The 20,156-nt window shown below is 49.7% G+C and overlaps 1 protein-coding gene across 1 annotated transcript in view; it reads left to right on the top strand.

Annotated features, from left to right (window-relative positions):
* The window catches only part of LOC121546644 (monocarboxylate transporter 1-like), a 105,777-nt gene extending 85,846 nt beyond the window's left edge, over nucleotides 1–19,931 (top strand). The window contains exons 3-5 of the mRNA XM_045209586.1: nucleotides 11,806–11,949; nucleotides 13,109–13,921; nucleotides 19,234–19,931. Coding sequence (XP_045065521.1) covers nucleotides 11,806–11,949; nucleotides 13,109–13,921; nucleotides 19,234–19,490 — 1,214 coding nt within the window. The 3' untranslated portion in view covers nucleotides 19,491–19,931. The remainder of the gene's footprint in view (nucleotides 1–11,805; nucleotides 11,950–13,108; nucleotides 13,922–19,233) is intronic.
* The last annotated feature ends 225 nt before the right edge of the window (nucleotides 19,932–20,156 follow it).

Raw genomic sequence — 20,156 nt, 5'->3', positions numbered from 1 at the left:
ACCCCCAGCTCTACTCTACTCTGCTCTACCCCAGCTCTACTTCTCTGTTCTACCCCCAGCTCTACTTCTCTGTTCTACCCGCAGCTCTACTCTACTCTGTTCTACCCCCAGCTCTACTTCTCTGTTCTACCCCCAGCTCTACTTCTCTGTTCTACCCCCAGCTCTACTCTACTCTGTTCTACCCCCAGCTCTATTCTACTCTGCTCTACCCCCAGCTCTACTCTACTCTGTTCTACCCCCAGCTCTACTCTACTCTGTTCTACCCCAGCTCTACTCTACTCTGCTCTACCCCAGCTCTACTCTACTCTGCTCTACCCCCAGCTCTACTCTACTCTGTTCTACCCCCAGCTCTACTCTTCTCTGTTCTACCCCCAGCTCTACTCTACTCTGCTCTACCCCCAGCTCTACTTCTCTGTTCTACCCGCAGCTCTACTCTACTCTGCTCTACCCCCAGCTCTACTCTACTCTGCTCTACCCCCAGCTCTACTCTACCTGCTCCCCCTAGCTCTACTCTACTCTGTTCTACCCCAGCTCTACTCTTCTCTGTCCTACCCCCAGCTCTACTCTTCTCTGCTCTACCCCCAGCTCTACTTCTCTGTTCTACCCCCAGCTCTACTCTACTCTGTTCTACCCCCAGCTCTACTTCTCTGTTCTACCCAGCTCTACTCTACTCTGTTCTACCCCCAGCTCTATTCTACTCTGCTCTACCCCCAGCTCTACTCTACTCTGTTCTACCCCCAGCTCTACTCTACTCTGCTCTACCCCCAGCTCTACTCTACTCTGCTCTACCCCCAGCTCTACTCTGTTCTACCCCCAGCTCTACTCTACTCTGTTCTACCCCCAGCTCTGCTCTGTTCTACCCCCAGCTCTGCTCTGTTCTACCCCAGCTCTACTCTAATCTGTTCTACCCCCAGCTCTGCTCTCTTCTACCCCCAGCTCTGCTCTGTTCTACCCCAGCTCTACTCTGTTCTACCCCCAGCTCTGCTCTGTTCTACCCCCAGCTCTGCTCTGTTCTACCCCCAGCTCTACTCTACTCTGTTCTACCCCCAGCTCTGCTCTCTTCTACCCCAGCTCTGCTCTGTTCTACCCCCAGCTCTACTCTTAGTCTCTGTTCTACCCCCAGCTCTGCTCTGTTCTACCCCCAGCTCTACTCTTCTCTGTTCTACCCCCAGCTCTACTCTACTCTGTTCTACCCCCAGCTCTACTCTACTCTGTTCTACCCCAGCTCTACTCTACTCTGTTCTACTCTACTCTGTTCTACCCCCAGCTCTGCTCTCTTCTACCCCCAGCTCTACTCTGTTCTACCCCCAGCTCTACTTCTCTGTTCTACCCCCAGCTCTACTCTACTCTGTTCTACCCCCAGCTCTGCTCTCTTCTACCCCCAGCTCTACTCTACTCTGTTTCTACCCCCCAGCTCTACTCTACTCTGTTCTACCCCCAGCTCTACTCTACTCTGTTCTACCCCAGCTCTACTTCTCTGTTCTACCCCAGCTCTACTCTACTCTGTTCTACCCCCAGCTCTACTCTACTCTGTTCTGCCCCCAGCTCTACTCTTCTCTGTTCTACCCCCAGCTCTACTCTACTCTGCTCTACCCGCAGCTCTACTCTACTCTGCTCTACCCCCAGCTCTACTCTACTCTGTTCTACCCCCAGCTCTACTCTACTCTGCTCTACCCCCAGCTCTACTTCTCTGTTCTACCCCCAGCTCTACTCTACTCTGTTCTACCCCCAGCTCTACTCTACTCTGTTCTACCCCCAGCTCTACTCTATTCTGTTCTACCCCCAGCTCTACTTCTCTGTTCTACCCGCAGCTCTACTCTACTCTGTTCTACCCCCAGCTCTACTTCTCTGTTCTACCCGCAGCTCTACTCTACTCTGCTCTACCCCCAGCTCTACTCTACTCTGTTCTACCCCCAGCTCTACTCTGTTCTGTTCTACCCCCAGCGCTACTCTACTCTATTCTGTTCTACCCCCAGCTCTACTCTACTCTTCTACCCCCAGCTCTACTCTACTCTGTTCTACCCCCAGCTCTACTCTACTCTGCTCTACCCCCAGCTCTACTTCTCTGCTCTACCCCCAGCTCTACTCTACTCTGTTCTACCCCCAGCTCTACTTCTCTGTTCTACCCCCAACTCTACTCTACTCTGTTCTACCCCCAGCTCTACTCTACTCTGCTCTACCCCCAGCTCTACTCTACTCTACTCCCAGCTCTACTCTGTTCTACCCCCAGCTCTACTCTACTCTGTTCTACCCCCAGCTCTGCTCTGTTCTACCCCCAGCGCTGCTCTGTTCTACCCCCAGCTCTACTCTAATCTGTTCTACCCCCAGCTCTGCTCTCTTCTACCCCCAGCTCTGCTCTGTTCTACCCCCAGCTCTGCTCTGTTCTACCCCCAGCTCTACTCTCTTCTACCCCCAGCTCTGCTCTGTTCTACCCCCAGCTCTACTCTACTCTGTTCTACCCCCAGCTCTGCTCTCTTCTACCCCCAGCTCTGCTCTGTTCTACCCCCAGCTCTACTCTGTTCTACCCCAGCTCTGCTCTGTTCTACCCCAGCTCTGCTCTTCTCTGTTCTACCCCCAGCTCTACTCTTCTCTGCTCTACCCCCAGCTCTACTCTTCTCTGTTCTACCCCCAGCTCTACTCTACTCTGTTCTACCCCCAGCTCTACTCTACTCTGTTCTACCCCCAGCTCTACTCTACTCTGTTCTACCCCCAGCTCTACTCTACTCTGTTCCTACCCCAGCTCTACTCTACTCTGTTCTACCCCCAGCTCTACTCTACTCTGTTCTACCCCCAGCTCTACTCTACTCTATTCTACCCCCAGCTCTACTCTACTCTGTTCTACCCCCCAGCTCTACTCTACTCTGCTCTACCCCAGCTCTACTTCTCTGTTCTACCCCAGCTCTACTTCTCTGTTTCTACCCCCAGCTCTACTTCTCTGCTCTACCCCCAGCTCTACTTCTCTGCGTTCACCCCCCAGCTCTACTCTACTCTGTTCTACCCCCAGCTCTACTCTACTCTGTTCTACCACCCCAGCTCTACTCTACTCTGTTTCTACCCCCAGCTCTACTCTACTCTGTTCTACCCCCAGCTCTACTCTACTCTGTTCTACCCCAGCTCTGCTCTACTCTGCTCTACCCCCAGCTCTACTCTTTCTACCCCAGCTCTACTCTACTCTGTTCTACCCCCAACTCTACTCTCCTCTGTTCTACCCCAGCTCTACTCTACTCTGTTCTACCCCCAGCTCTACTTCTCTGTTTCTACCCCAGCTCTACTCTACTCTGCTCTACCCCAGCTCTACTCTACTCTGTTCTACCCCAGCTCTGCTCTACTCTGTTCTACCCCCAGCTCTACTCTGTTCTACCCCCAGCTCTACTCTGCTCTGTTCTACCCCCAGCTCTACTCTACTCTGTTCTACCCCCAGCTCTACTCTACTCTGTTCTACCCCAGCTCTACTTCTCTGTTCTACCCCCAGCTCTACTCTACTCTGCTCTACCCCCAGCTCCTACTCTACTCTGTTCTACCCCCAGCTCTACTCTACTCTGTTCTACCCCAGCTCTACTCTACTCTGTTCTACCCCAGCTCTACTTCTCTGTTCTACCCCAGCTCTACTCTACTCTGCTCTACCCCCAGCTCTACTCTACTCTGTTTCTACCCGCAGCTCTACTCTACTCTGTTCTACCCCCAGCTCTACTCTACTCTGTTTCTACCCCCACTCTACTCTACTCTGTTCTACCCCAGCTCTACTCTACTCTGTTCTACCCCCAGCTCTGCTCTACTCTGCTCTACCCCCAGCTCTACTCTACTCTGTTCTACCCCCAGCTCTACTCTACTCTGTTCTACCCCCAGCTCTACTTCTCTGTTCTACCCGAGCTCTACTCTACTCTGTTCTACCCCCAGCTCTACTCTACTCTGTTCTACCCCCAGCTCTACTCTACTCTACTCCAGCTCTACTTCTCTGTTTCTACCCCCAGCTCTACTTCTCTGTTCTACCCCAGCTCTACTTCTCTGTTCTACCCGCGGCTCTACTCTACTCTGTTCTACCCCCCAGCTCTACTTCTCTGTTTCTCACCCCCAGCTCTACTTCTCTGTTCTACCCCAGCTCTACTCTACTCTGTTCTACCCCCAGCTCTATTCTACTCTGCTCTACCCCCAGCTCTACTCTACTCTGTTCTACCCCCAGCTCTACTCTACTCTGCTCTACCCCCAGCTCTACTCTACTCTGCTCTACCCCCAGCTCTACTCTACTCTGCTCTACCCCCAGCTCTACTCTACTCTGTTCTACCCCCAGCTCTACTCTTCTCTGTTCTACCCCCAGCTCTACTCTACTCTGCTCTACCCCAGCTCTACTTCTCTGTTCTACCCTAGCTCTACTCTACTCTGCTCTACCCCCAGCTCTACTCTACTCTGCTCTCTACCCCACAGCTCTACTCTACTCTGCTCTACCCCAGCTCTACTCTTCTCTGCTCTACCCCAGCTCTACTCTACTCTGTTCTACCCCCAGCTCTACTCTTCTCTGTCCTACCCCCAGCTCTACTCTACTCTGCTCTACCCCAGCTCTACTTCCTCTGTTCTACCCCCAGCTCTACTCTACTCTGTTCTACCCCCCAGCTCTACTTCTCTGTTCTACCCAGCTCTCACTCTACTCTGTTTCTACCCCAGCTCTATTCTACTCTGCTCTACCCCAGCTCTACTCTACTCTGTTCCTACCCCCAGCTCTACTCTACTCTGCTCTACCCCAGCTCTACTCTACTCTGCTCTACCCCCAGCTCTACTCTGTTTCTACCCCAGCTCTACTCTACTCTGTTTCTACCCCCAGCTCTGCTCTGTTTCTACCCCCAGCTCTGCTCCTGTTCTACCCCAGCTCTACTCTAATCTGTTCTACCCCCAGCTCTGCTCTCTTCTACCCCCAGCTCTGCTCTGTTCTACCCCAGCTCTGCTCTGTTCTACCCCCAGCTCTGCTCTGTTCTACCCCCAGCTCTGCTCTGTTTCTACCCCAGCTCTGCTCTGTTCTACCCCCAGCTCTACTCTACTCTGTTCTACCCCCAGCTCTGCTCTCTTCTACCCCCAGCTCTGCTCTGTTCTACCCCCAGCTCACTCTGTTCTACCCAGCTCTGCTCTGTTCTACCCCCCAGCTCTGCTTTTCTACCCCCAGCTCTACTCTTCTCTGTTCTACCCCCAGCTCTACTCTCTCTGTTTCTACCCCCAGCTCTACTCTACTCTGTTTCTACCCCAGCTCTACTCTACTCTATTCTACCCCAGCTCTACTCTACTCTGTTTCTACCCCAGCTCTCTCTCACCCCAGCTCTGCTTCTACCCCCAGCTCTACTTCTCTGTTCTACCCCAGCTCTACTCTCTGTTGCTACCCCCCAGCTCTACTCTACTCTGTTCTACCCCAGCTCTGCTCTCTCTCTCCCCCCCAGCTCTACTCTACTCTGTTCTACCCCCTCTACTCTACTCTGTTCTACCCCCAGCTCTACTCTACTCTGTTCTACCCCCAGCTCTACTTCTCTCGTTCTACCCCAGCTCTACTCTACTCTGTTCTACCCCAGCTCTACTCTGTTCTGCAGCTCTACTCTTCTCTGTTCTACCCCGGCTCTACTCTACTCTGCTCTACCGCAGCTCTACTCTTCTCTGCTCTACCCCAGCTCTACTCTACTCTGTTCTACCCCCAGCTCTACTCTCTCTGCTCTACCCCCAGCTCTACTTCCTCTATTCCTACCCCATACTCTCTACTCTGTTCTACCCCAGCTCTACTCTACTCTGTTCTACCCCCAGCTCTACTCTATTCTGTTTCTACCCCCAGCTCTACTTCTCTGTTCTACCACTTGGCTCTACTCTACTCTGTTCTACCCCAGCTCTACTTCTCTTTCTACCCTAGCTCTACTCTACTCTGCTCTACCCCCCAGCTCTACTCTACTCTGTTCTACCCCAGCTCTACTCTGTTCTGTTTCTACCCAGCAGCTCTACTCTACTCTATTCTGTTCTACCCCCAGCTCTACTCTACTCTTCTACCCCAGCTCTACTCTACTCTGTTCTACCCCAGCTCTGCTCTACCCCCAGCTCTACTTCTCTGTTTCTACCCCCCAGCTCTACTCTACTCTGTTCTACCCCAGCTCTACTCTGTTCTACCCCCAGCTCTACTTCTCTGTTCTACCCCCCAACTCTACTCTACTCTGTTCTACCCCAGCTCTACTCTACTCTGCTCTACCCCCAGCTCTACTCTCTGCCCCCAGCTCTACTCTGTTCTACCCCAGCTCTACTCTACTCTGTTCTACCCCCCCAGCTCTACTCTGTTTCTGCCACCAGCGGCTGCTCTGTTTCTACCCCCAGCTCTACTCTAATCTGTTCTACCCCCAGCTCTGCTCTCTTCTACCCCCGCTCTGCTCTCTTTCTCCCAGCTCGCTCTGTTCTACCCCCAGCTCTACTCTCTTCTACCCCCAGCTCTGCTCTGTTCTACCCCCAGCTCTCTTACTCCCGCTCTGCTTCTACCCCCAGCTCTGCTCTTTCTACCCCCAGCTCTACTCTGTTTCTACCCAGCTCTGCCTCTGTTCTACCCCCAGCTCTGCTCTGTTTCTACCCCCAGCTCTACTCTTCTCTGTTCTCACCCCCACTCTACTCTACTCTGTTTCTACCCCCAGCTCTACTCTATCTCTGTTCTACCCCAGCTCTACTCTACTCTGTTCTACCCCAGCTCTACTCTACGTTCTACCCCAGCTCTACTCTACTCTGTTCTACCCCAGCTCTACTCTACTCTGTTTCTCCTACTCTGTTCTACCCCCAGCTCTGTCTCTTCTACCCCCAGCTCTACTCTCTCTGTTTCTACTCTATTCTGTTCTACCTCAGCTCTACTCTACTCTGTTCTACTCTACTCTGTTCACCCCTTAGCTCTGTCTCTCTACTGCCCCCAGCTCTACTCTGTTCTACCCCCAGCTCTGCTCTGTTTCTACCTCCCCAGCTCTGCTCTGTTCTACCCCCAGCTCTACTCTTCTCTGTTCTACCCCCAGCTCTACTCTACTCTGTTTCTACCCCAGCTCTACTCTACTCTGTTCTACTTCCCCCAGCTCTACTCTACTCTGTTCTACCCCCAGCTCTACTCTACTCTGTTCTACCCTCAGCTCTACTCTACTCTGTTTCTACCCCCAGCTCTTCTCTCTTCTACCCCCATCTCTACTCTTCTCTACTCTACACCCCCTCTACTCTTCTCTGTTTCCCCAGCTCTACTCTACTCTGTTTCTACCCCCAGCTCTACTCTACTCTGTTCTACCCCAGCTCTACTCTACTCTGTTCTACCCCCAGCTCTACTTCTCTGTTCTACCCCCCAGCTCTACTCTACTCTGTTTCTACCCCCCAGCTCTACTCTACCCCCAGCTCTACTCTCCTCTGTTCTACTCCCCAGCTCTACTCTACTCTGTTCTACCCCCAGCTCTACTCTACTGTTCTACCCCCAGCTCTACTCTACTCTGTTCTACCCCAGCTCTACTCTACTCTGTTCTACTCCTGCTCTCTCTCTACTTCTGTTCTACCCCAGCTCTACTCTACTCTGTTCTACCCCCAGCTCTACTCTACCCCAGCTCTACTCTTCTCTGTTCTACCCCCAGCTCTTCTACTCTCTGCTCTACTCTTCCTGTTCTACCCCAGCTCTCCTCTACTCTGTTCTACCCCACTCTCTTACTCTGTTCTACCCCCAGCTCTACTTCTCTGTTCTACCGCCTACTCTACTCTGCTTCCCCAGCTCTACTCTCTCTGTTCTACCCCCCAGCTCTACTCTACTCTCTTCTACTCCCAGCTCTACTCTACTCTGTTCTACCCCCAGCTCTACTTCTGTTCTACCCCCAGCTCTACTCTACTCTCTTCTACCCCAGCTCTACTCTACACTCTGCTCTATTCTACCCCCAGCTCTACTCTACTCTGTTCTACCCCCAGCTCTACTCTACTCTCTTCTACCCCAGCTCTACTCTACTCTGTTCTACCCCAGCTCTACTCTACTCTGTTCTACCCCCAGCTCTACTCTACTCTGTTCTACCCCCAGCTCTACTCTACTCTGTTCTACCCCCCAGCTCTACTCTACTCTGTTCTACCCCCCAGCTCTACTCTACTCAGTTCTGCTCCCAGCTCTAGCTTCTCTGTTCTACCCCCAGCTCTACTCTACTCTCTCCCCAGCTCTACCTACCCCCAGCTCTACTCTTCTCTGTTCTACCCCAGCTCTACTCTACTCTGTTCTACCCCCCAGCTCTACTCTCTGTTCTACCCCCAGCTCTACTCTACTCTGTTCTACCCCCCAGCTCTACTCTACTCTGTTCTACCCTGGCTCTACTTCTCTGTTCTACCCCCAGCTCTACTCTACTCTACTCTCAGCTCTACTCTACTCTGTTCTACCCCCAGCTCTACTCTACTCTGTTCTACCCCCAGCTCTACTCTACTCTGTTCTACCCCCAGCTCTACTTCTCTGTTCTACCCCCAGCTCTACTCTACTCTGTTCTACCCCCAGCTCTACTCTGTTCTATCCCCAGCTCTACTCTGTTCTACCCCCAGCTCTACTCTACTCTGTTCTACCCCCAGCTCTACTCTACTCTGTTTCTACCCCCGACTCTACTCTACTCTGTTCTACCCCAGCTCTACTCTACTCTCTTCTACCCCCAGCTCTACTCTACTCTGTTCTACCCCCAGCTCTACTCTACTCTGTTCTACCCCCAGCTCTACTCTACTCTCTTCTACCCCCAGCTCTGCTCTGTTCTACCCCCAGCTCTGCTCTGTTCTACCCCCAGCTCTGCTCTGTTCTACCCCCAGCTCTGCTCTGTTCTACCCCCAGCTCTACTCTGTTATACCCCCAGCTCTGCTCTGTTCTACCCCCAGCTCTACTCTACTCTGTTCTACCCCCAGCTCTACTCTACTCTGTTCTACCCCCAGCTCTACTCTGTTCTACCCCCAGCTCTACTCTACTCTGCTCTACCCCCAGCTCTACTCTACTCTGTTCTACCCCCAGCTCTGCTTTTCTCCTGCCCTATCTGCTGGTGCAGAGCTGATTATCTATATCAAGGGTAGGCAACTATACTGAACAAAAATATAAATGCAACATGTGACAATTTCAACGGTTTTACTGAGTTACAGTCAATTGAAATAAATTCACTAGGCCCTAATCAATGGATTTCACATGACTGGTTAGGGGCGCAGCCACCCACCTGGGAGCCAGGCCCACCCACCTGGGAGCCAGGCCCACCCACCTGGTAGCCAGGCCCACCCACCTGGGAGCCAGGCCCACCCACCGGGGAGCCAGGCCCACCCACCTGGGAGCCAGGCCCACCCACCTGGGAGCCAGGCCCACCCACCTGGTAGCCAGGCCCACCCACCTGGGAGCCAGGCCCACCCACCTGGGAGCCAGGCCCACCCACCGGGGAGCCAGGCCCACCCACCTGGGAGCCAGGCCCACCCACCTGGGAGCCAGGCCCACCCACTGGGGAGCCAGGCCCACCCCGGGGAGCCAGGCCCACCCACCGGGAGCCAGGCCCACCCACCGGGAGCCAGGCCCACCCACCTGGTAGCCAGGCCCACCCACCTGGGAGCCAGGCCCACCCACCTGGGAGCCAGGCCCACCCACCGGGGAGCCAGGCCCACCCACCTGGGAGCCAGGCCCACCCACCTGGGAGCCAGGCCCACCCACTGGGGAGCCAGGCCCACCCACTGGGGAGCCAGGCCCAGCCAATCAGAATGAGTTTTTCCCCACAAAAGGGCGTTATAACAGACAGAAATACTCCTCAGTTCATCAGCTGTCCGGGTGGCTGGTCTCGCAGGTGAAGAAGCCAGATGTGGAGATCCTGGGCTGGCGTGGTTATACGTGGTCTGCAGTTGTGAGGATGGTTGGACGTTGGAGGTGGCTTATGGTAGAGAAATGAACATTACATTTTCTGGCAACAGCTCTGGTGGACATTCCTGCAGTCAGCATGCCAATTGCACGCTCCCTCAACTTGAGAAATCTGTGGCATTGTGTTGTGTGACAAAACTGCACATTTTAGAGTGGCCTTTTATTGTCCCCAGCACAAGGTGCACCTGTGTAATGATCATGCTGTTTAATCAGCTTCTTGATATGCCACACCTGTCAGGTGGATGGATTCTTTTGTCAAAGGAGAAATTCTCCCTAAAAGGGATGTAAACAAATGTATGCACTCAGTTGGAGAGAAATAAGCTTTTTGTGCGTATGGAACATTTTGGGGATCTTTTATTTCAGCTCATGAAACATGGGACCAACACTTTACATGTTGCGTTTACATTTTTGTTCAGTATAGATTTAGCCGCGGGACGAATTTTGTCCGAATGGATGGTTGGTGGGCTGGAATATAATTATAATAATTTGAACGCTGCAAATTGACCACCAGGAAGTCCAAAAAGAGATTGTATTTGAAAATAACATGATCATTTCATACCTTGATTACATTGAGACACAATCACAAATCTTTATTTTTATTCTATGGAATACTTGGGAACATATGTGACCGACCGGCTCGATTCGGTCTTATGTAGCAAAATTTGAAATTGAGTTTTTTACATTGGATAAAAGTAGAGACTCAGAGCTAGAAAATGGTATATCATACACTGCAGTTGAGGAACAATGGGAAAGTAATTCTGCTTTGAAAGTTGATCAACTTGTAACCTCACTTTTGAGAAAATGTCCCTTGAATGTTTTGGTACCTAATGGAGAGCTCTGTCTACTAGTTTGAAGATGTAATCCGGAGCCTTCTGTGTGTTCTCTTTTCGACTCTGTCTGCATATTTGCATTCAAACGCCAGAATTTTCTCCATCTCCTTAGCTATCATACTCTAATTCCACTGATTTCAAAACTCAGTCCTCCAGAAAGTGGAGGGCAACACTTATGCAGTTCTACTACGTGAGATGTTTCAAAAAAAGATTACCTACAGATACTGACCAGCTCATATTATAGACAGAAGGTGCTACATGGAAGACCAATCCGAACTCATCTCTCGACATGTCCAGCCCATTCATTATCTCAGCCAATCATGGCTAGCGGGAAGGTTGCTGACTTTTTCCGTGGCTAAATCAACTAGGCTCGTAATTTAACCAGAAGGCATTTCTGCCCCAAAAAAGCATTTTGATTTTTAAAAAGTTTACGTTCAAATGGCGCTCCTGTGAAGTAGTCTCCTGAGTGGCGCAGTGGTCTAAGGCACTGCATCGCAGTGCTAGCTGTGCCACTAGAGATCCTGGTTCGAATCCAGGCTCTGTCGCAGCTGGCCGCGACTGGGAGACTCATGGGCGGCGCACTATTGGCCTAGCGTTGTCCAGGGTAGGGGAGGGAATGGCCGGCAGGGATGTAGCTCAGTTGATAGAGCATGGTGTTTGCAACGCCAGGGTTGTGGGTTCGATTCCCACGGGGGACCAGTTTGAAAAAAAAAGACAAAAATATATATATGTATTCACTAACTGTAAGTCGCTCTGGATAAGAGCGTCTGCTAAATGACTAAAATGTAAAATGTAAATGTAAGTAGTGACGTGCGACAAATGCCTAGTTTCCTGAAACGAGTCACATATATCCACATTCTTTGCTGATTTAAAAAAAAACTTGCAGTCCGGTTTTGACCCGCGGGCCGCCTATTGCCCCCTGATCTACATAAATACTTTAATTCACTCCTGGACTAACTTGTTGACTAACTTGTTATCTAACTAACTCCCCATCTCTCTCCCCCTCCTCATCTCTCTCCCCCTCCCCATCTCTCTCCCCCTCCTCCCTCTTCTCCATCTCCCTCTCCACCTCACTCTCTGTCCTCATTTTTTCACCCCCTTCCCCTGTCTCTCCAGGACCAATCAGCAGCATCCTGGTGAACCGCTATGGCAGTCGACCAATCATGATCCTAGGAGGCTGTCTGTCAGGAAGTGGTTTGATAGCAGCTTCCTTCTGCAACACTGTGCAACAACTCTACTTCTGTGTCGGAGTCATCGGAGGTACCACCAACCCTGTGTGTGTGGCCACGTTTTCTAATACAGTAGTTTACTCATCATTGCCTCTCTCCCTCCCTTTCCTCCCCTCCCTCTCAATCTCCCTCCCCCCTTCCCTCCCTCCTCCCCTTCCCTTCCCTCCCTCCTCCCCTTCCCTCCCTCTCTCCCTCCCTTTCCTCCCCTCCCTCTCAATCTCCCTCCCCCCTTCCCTCCCCCCTTCCCTTCCCTTCCTTCCCCCTCCTTCCCTCCCTCCTTCCCTCCCTCTCTCCCTCCCTTTCCTCCCCTGCCCTCCTTCCCTCCCTCCTCCTCTTCCCTCCCCCTCTCCCTCCCTTTCCTCCCCTACCTCTCAATCTCCCTGCCCTCCTTCCCTCCCTCCTCCCCTTCCCTCCCTCTCTCCCTCCCTTTCCTCACCTGCCCTCCTTCCCTCCCTCCCCCCTCTCCCTCCCTTTCCTCCCTCCCTCTCAATCTCCCTCCCCCCTTCCCTCCCTCCTCCCCTTCCCTTCCCTCCCTCCTCCCCTCCCCTCTCAATCTCCCTCCCCCTTCCCTCCCTCCTCCCCTTCCCTTCCCTCCCTCCTTCCCTCCTCCCCTTCCCTCCCTCTCTCCCTCCCTTTCCTCTACCTGCCCTCCTTCCCTCCCTCCTCCTCTTCCCTCCCTCTCTCCCTCCCTTTCCTCCCCTCCCTCTCAATCTCCCTCCCCCTTCCCTCCCTCCTCCCCTTCCCTTCCCTCCCTCCTCCCCTTCCCTCCTCTCTCCCTCCCTTTCCTCCCCCTGCCCTCCTTCCCTCCCTCCTCCCCTTCCCTCCCCCTCCTCCTCTCCCTCCCCTTTCCTCCCTCCCTCTCAATCTCCCCTCCCCCCTTCCCTCCCTCCTCCCCTTCCCTTCCCTCCCTCCTTCCCTCCCTCCTCCCCTTCCCTCCCTCTCTCCCTCCCTTTCCTCACCTGCCCTCCTTCCCTCCCTCCTCCTCTTCCCTCCCTCTCTCCCTCCCTTTCCTCCCCTGCCCTCCTTCCCTCCCTCCTCCCCTTCCCTCCCCCTCTCCCTCCCTTTCCTCCCCCTCTCCCTCCCTTTCCTCCCCTACCTCTCAATCTCCCCTGCCCTCCTTCCCTCCCTCCTCTCCTTCCCTCCCTCTCTCCCTCCTTCCCTCTCCTCCACTCCCTTCCTCCCCTGTCTAGGTCTGGGTCTAGCGTTCAACCTGAACCCGGCGTTGACTATGATTGGTAAATACTTCTACAAGCGTCGTCCTATAGCTAATGGTATTGCCATGGCGGGCAGCCCAGTCTTCCTGTCCACGCTGGCTCCTCTTAACTCCTGGTTCTTCGACCAGTTTGGCTGGAGGGGCTCCTTCCTCATCCTGGGTGGTCTACTGCTCAACTGCTGTGTAGCCGGGTCCTTGATGAGACCCATCGGACCCAAACCCTCCCCGGCCAAACCTGCCGACCCCCAACTGTCGGAGAACGCGGCGGTGAAGAAGGCGGAGTCTAATCTGACGTTGATGCAGCGTGTCAATGCCGTGATCGACCTGACACTGTTTAAACACCGCGGCTTCCTGCTGTATCTCCTTGGCAACGTCATCATGTTCTTTGGCCTGTTCTCTCCCCTTGTGTTCCTCTCCAACTACGCTAAGAGTAAAGACATCAGTAAAGAGAAGGCTGCTCTACTCCTCTCCATTCTAGCCTTCGTTGACATGTTCGCCCGTCCCTCCATGGGACTGTTAGCCAACACCCGCTGGGTCCGACCCAGGATACAGTACTTCTTCGCTGCCTCCGTGCTCTATAACGGGGTGTGTCACGTCCTGGCGCCGCTGTCCGTGGACTATGTAGGCTTCGTGGTGTATGCTGTGTTCTTTGGGTTTGCGTTCGGCTGGCTGTCAGCAGTTCTGTTTGAGACTCTGATGGATCTGGTCGGGGCACAGAGGTTCTCCTCCGCCGTCGGACTGGTCACCATCGTGGAGTGTGGACCGGTACTGCTGGGACCGCCACTACTCAGTAAGTGTGTGTGTGTGTGTGTGTGTGTGTGTGTGTGTGTGAGCCATGCTCCACCTACAGTACCAGTCCATAGTTTGGACACACCTACTCATTCCAGGGTTTTTCTTTATTTTTACTATTTTCTACATTGTAGAATAATAGTGAAGACATCAAAACTATGAAATAACACATATGGAATCATGTAGTAACCAAAAGAGTGTTAAACAAATCAAAATATATTTTATATTTGAGATTCTTCAAATAGCCACCCTTTGTCTTGATGACAGCTTTGCACACTCTTGGCATTCTCTCAACCAGCTTCACCTGGAATACTTTTCCAACAGTCTTGAAGGAGTTCCCACATATGCTGAGCACTTGTTGGCTGCTTTTCCTTCACTCTGCGGTCCGACTCATCCCAAACCATCTCAATTGGATTGAGGTCGGGTGATTGTGGAGGCCAGATCATCTGATGCAGCACTCCATCACTCTCCTTCTTGGTCAAATAGCCCTTACACAGCCAGGAGGTGTGTTTTGGGTCATTGTCCTGTTGAAAAACAAATGATAGTCCCACTAAGACCAAACCAGATGGGATGGCGTATCACTGCAGAATGCTGTGGTAGCCATGCTGGTTAAGTATGCCTTGAATTCTAAATAAATCACAGACAGTGTCACCAGCAAAGCACCATCACACCTCCTCCTCCATGCTTTACGGTGGGAAATACACATGCAGAGATCATCCGTTCACCCACACCGTGTCTCACAAAGACACAGCGGTTGGAACCAAAAATCTCAAATTTGGACTCATCAGACCAAAGGACAGATTTCCACTGGTCTAATGTCCATTGCTCGTGTTTCTTATCCCAAGCAGGTCTCTTCTTCTTATTGGTGTCCTTTAGTAGTGGTTTCTTTGCAGCAATTCAACCATGAAGGCCTGATTCACGCAGTCTCCTCTGAACAGTTGATGTTGATGTTAAGATGTGTCTGTTACTTGAACTCTGTGAAGCATTTATTTGGGCTGCAATCTGAGGCTAGTAACTCTAATGAACTTATTCTCTGCAGCAGAGGTAACTCTGGGTCTTCCATTCCTGTGGCGGTCCTCATGAGAGCCAGTTTCATCATAGCTCTTGATGTTTTTTGCGACTGCACTTGAAGAAACGTTCAACGTTTTTGAAATGTTCCGTATTGACTGACCTTCATGTCTTAAAGTAATGATGGACTGTCGTTTCTGTTTGCTTATTTGAGCTGTTGTTGCCATAATATGGACGTGTTTCTTTTAACTAAGTAGGGCTATCTTCTACCCCCCCCCCACCTTGTCACAATACAACTGATTGGCTCAAAGGAAAGAAATTCCACAAATTAACTTTTAAGAAGGTACACCTGTTAATTGAAATGCATTCCAGGTGACTACCTCATGAAGCTGGTTGAGAGAATGCCAAGAGTGTGCAAAGCTGTCATCAAGGCATAGGGTGGCAATTTGAAGAATCTCAAATATAAAATATATTTTAATTTGTTCAACACTTTTTTGGTTACTACATGATTCCATATGTGTTATTTCATAGTTGTGATGTCTTCACTATTATTCTACAATGTAGAAAATAGTAAAAATAAAGAAAAACCCTGGAATGAGTAGGTGTGTCCAACCTTTTGACTGGTAGTGTACATTGATGGAAGCTACAATCTATCTGCAGTATTAAAGCTGATCTACCTCCTACATTTTTATACAGAGCCCGACTGACTGAGTGGGAGTGTATGTATGTATGTATGTATGTATGTATGTATGTATGTATGTATGTATGTGTATGTGTGTGTGTGTGTATGTATATATATATATATATATATATATATATATATATATATATACATACATACATACATACATACATACATACATACATACATACATACATACATACATACATACATACATACATACATACATACATACATACAGTGGGGGAAAAAAGTATTTAGTCAGCCACCAATTGTGCAAGTTCTCCCACTTAAAAAGATGAGAGGCCTGTAATTTTCATCATAGGTACACGTCAACTATGACAGACAAATTGAGAAAACAAATCCAGAAAATCACATTGTAGGATTTTTTATGAATTTATTTGCAAATGATGGTGGAAAATAAGTATTTGGTCACCTACAAACAAGCAAGATTTCTGGCTCTCACAGACCTGTAACTTCTTCTTTAAGAGGCTCCTGCACCAGGCTGGGAAGACTGAATCTGAAATAGGTAAGCAGCTTGGTTTGAAGAAATCAACTGTGGGAGCAATTATTAGGAAATGGAAGACATACAAGACCACTGATAATCTCCCTCGATCTGGGGCTCCACGTAAGATCTCACCCCGTGGGGTCAAAATGATCACAAGAACGGTGAGCAAAATTCCCAGAACCACACGGGGGGACCTAGTGAATGACCTGCAGAGAGCTGGGACCAAAGTAACAAAGCCTACCATCAGTAACACACTACGCCGCCAGGGACTCAAATCCTGCAGTGCCAGACGTGTCCCCCTGCTTAAGCCAGTACATGTCCAGGCCCGTCTGAAGTTTGCTAGAGTGCATTTGGATGATCCAGAAGAGGATTGGGAGAATTTCAGATGAAACCAAAATATAACTTTTTGGTAAAAACTCAACTCGTCGTGTTTGGAGGACAAAGAATGCTGAGTTGCATCCAAAGAACACCATACCTACTGTGAAGCATGGGGGTGGAAACATCATGCTTTGGGGCTGTTTTTCTGTAAAGGGACCAGGACGACTAATCCGTGTAAAGGAAAGAATGAATGGGGCCATGTATCGTGAGATTTTGAGTGAAAACCTCCTTCCATCAGCAAAGGGCATTGAAGATGAAACGTGGCTGGGTCTTTCAGCATGACAATGATCCCAAACACACCGCCCGGGCAATGAAGGAGTGGCTTCGTAAGAAGCATTTCAAGGTCCTGGAGTGGCCTAGCCAGTCTCCAGATCTCAACCCCATAGAAAATCTTTGGAGGGAGTTGAAAGTCCGTGTTGCCCAGCGACAGCCCCAAAACATCACTGCTCTAGAGGAGATCTGCAAGGAGGAATGGGCCAAAATACCAGCAACAGTGTGTGAAAACCTTGTGAAGACTTACAGAAAACGTTTGACCTGTGTCATTGCCAACAAAGGGTATATAACAAAGTATTGAGAAACTTTTGTTATTGACCAAATGCTTATTTTCCACCATAATTTGCAAATAAATTCATTAAAAATCCTACAATGTGATTTTCTGGAGAAAAAAAATCTAATTTTGTCTGTCATAGTTGACGTGTACCTATGATGAAAATTACAGGCCTCTCTCATCTTTTTAAGTGGGAGAACTTGCACAATTGGTGGCTGACTAAATACTTTTTTCCCCCACAGTGGGGAGAACAAGTATTTGATACACTGCCGATTATGCAGGTTTTCCTACTTACAAAGCATGTAGAGGTCTGTAATTTTTATCATAGGTACACTTCAACTGTGAGAGACGGAATCTAAAACAAAAATCCAGAAAATCACATTGTATGATTTTTAAGTAATTAATTTGCATTTTATTGCATGACATAAGTATTTGATACATCAGAAAAGCAGAACTTAATATTTGGTACAGAAACCTTTGTTTGCAATTACAGAGATCATACGTTTCCTGTAGGTCTTGACCAGGTTTGCACACACTGCAGCAGGGGATTTTGGCCCACTCCTCCATACAGACCTTCTCCAGATCCTTCAGGTTTCGGGGCTGTCGCTGGGCAATACGGACTTTCAGCCTCACTCCAAAGATTTTCTATTGGGTTCAGGTCTGGAGACTGGCTAGGCCACTCCAGGACCTTGAGATGCTTCTACGGAGCCACTCCTTAGTTGCCCTGGCTGTGTGTTTCGGGTCGTTGTCATGCTGGAAGACCCAGCCACGACCCATCTTCAATACTCTTACTGAGGGAAGGAGGTTGTTGGCCAAGATCTCGCGATACATGGCCCCATCCATCCTCCCCTCAATACGGTGCAGTCGTCCTGTCCCCTTTGCAGAAAAGCATCTCCAAAGAATGATGTTTCTACCTCCATGCTTCACGGTTGGGATGGTGTTCTTGGGGTTGTACTCATCCTTCTTCTTCCTCCAAACACGGCGTTCCTCCAAACACGGAGTTTAGACCAAAAAGCTCGATTTTTGTCTCATCAGACCACATGACCTTCTCCCATTCCTCCTCTGGATCATCCAGATGGTCATTGGCAAACTTCAGACAGGCCTGGACATGCGCTGGCTTGAGCAGGGGGACCTTGCGTGCGCTGCAGGATTTTAATCCATGACGGCGTAGTGTGTTACTAATGGTTTTCTTTGAGACGGTGGTCCCAGCTCTCTTCAGGTCATTGACCAGGTCCTGCCATGTAGTTCTGGGCTGATCCCTCACCTTCCTCATGATCGTTGATGCCCCACGAGGTGAGATCTTGCATGGAGCCCCAGACTGAGGGTGATTGACCGTCGTCTTGAACTTCTTCCATTTTCTAATAATTGCGCCAACAGTTGTTGCCTTCTCACCAAGCTGCTTGCCTATTGTCCTGTAGCCCATCCCAGCCTTGTGCAGGTCTACAATTGTATCCCTGATGTCCTTACACAGCTCTCTGGTCTTGGCCATTGTGGAGAGGTTGGAGTCTGTTTGATTGAGTGTGTGGACAGGTGTCTTTTATACAGGTAACGAGTTCAAACAGGTGCAGTTAATACAGGTAATGAGTGGAGAACAGGAGGGCTTCTTAAAGAAAAAACGAACAGGTCTGTGAGAGCCGGAATTCTTACTGGTTGGTAGGTGATCAAATACTTATGTCATGCAATAAAATGCAAATGAATTACTTAAAAATCATATAATGTGATTTTCTGGATTTTTGTTTTAGATTCCGTCTCTCACAGTTGAAGTGTACCTATGATAAAAATTACAGATCACTACATGCTTTGTAAGTAGGAAAACCTGCAAAATCGGCAGTGTATCAAATACTTGTTCTCCCCACTGTGTGTGTGTGTGTATATATATATATATATATATATATATATATATATATATATATATATATATATATATATATATATATATATATATATATATATACACATATACAGATATTTGGTCCTGTTTATCACAATGGACAAATGTCCCTTTTTGTCATCATTAACATCTGCCAACTCTCCCTTTCCCTTCTCTCTTTCTCTCTTTTTCTTTACCTCTCCCCCCTTTCTTTACCTCCCGCTCTCTCTCTCTCTCTCTCTCTCTCTCTCTCTCTCTCTCTCTCTCTCTCTCTCTCTCTCTCTCTCTCTCTCTCTCTCTCTCTCTCTCCCCCCCTCCAGGTCGTTTCTATGACTTGTATGGTGACTACCAGTGGACCTATCTGTGTTGTGGTATCATCCTCATCATCTCCTCAGTCTTCCTCTTCGTAGGGATGGGCATCAACTACAAGCTGCTGGAGAGAGAGGAGAAGGAGGAGAAGAGGAGAGAGACGGAGGAGTGCACAGCCATGCTGGAGGGAGAGAAGGAAAGAGGGGGGGGGAGTAGTGAAGCCACACCCATGACGGATGTTTCTAAGATGGATGAAGATACTGTATAGCAGGGGTGGGCAAGTGGCTGGTCGGGGGGCCAAAACATTATTATAATAATTTGAACACTGCAAATTCACCACAACTAATTTTAAATAACATGATAATTTCATACATTGATTACATTGAGACAAAATCACAAATCTTTATTTTTATTCATAGGAATAGTTGGGAGCATATTTTCATAAATTTAAATCATTTTTAGCTGAATTCCTGAATCCCCCCCTATTATTATTATTATTATTATTATTATTATTACTTTGTGGGCCCAAAAAATCACTTGTGATTTGAACCTCTTTTAAACTGTCCAGTTTAGCTGAGAAGCTTTTTAAACACTTTGAACAACTTTCTGAAGACAGACACAACCTTTCTCACCGGTGTGTGTGTGTGTGTGTGTGGACGTGTTTAACTATTCTTGTGGGGACCAGAAGTCCCCTCAAGAATATTAAACAAACAAAAATTTGACCAACTGGGGACATTTTGTTTGTCCCCACAAGGTCAAATGCTATTTCTAGAGGGTTTAGGGTTAAGGTTAGAATTACGTTAAGGGTTAGGGTTAGGAGCTAGGGTTAGGTTTAGGGTTAAGGTTAGGGTTAGGGTTAGGGTTAGGGTTAGGGGTTAGGGAAAATAGGATTTTGAATGGGACTGAATTGTGTGTCCCCACAAGGTTAGCTGTA

The sequence above is a fragment of the Coregonus clupeaformis genome, chromosome 30, assembly GCF_020615455.1.
Source record: "Coregonus clupeaformis isolate EN_2021a chromosome 30, ASM2061545v1, whole genome shotgun sequence".
Lineage (NCBI taxonomy): Eukaryota > Metazoa > Chordata > Actinopteri > Salmoniformes > Salmonidae > Coregonus > Coregonus clupeaformis.
This window is presented reverse-complemented; position numbering and strand designations above follow the sequence as displayed.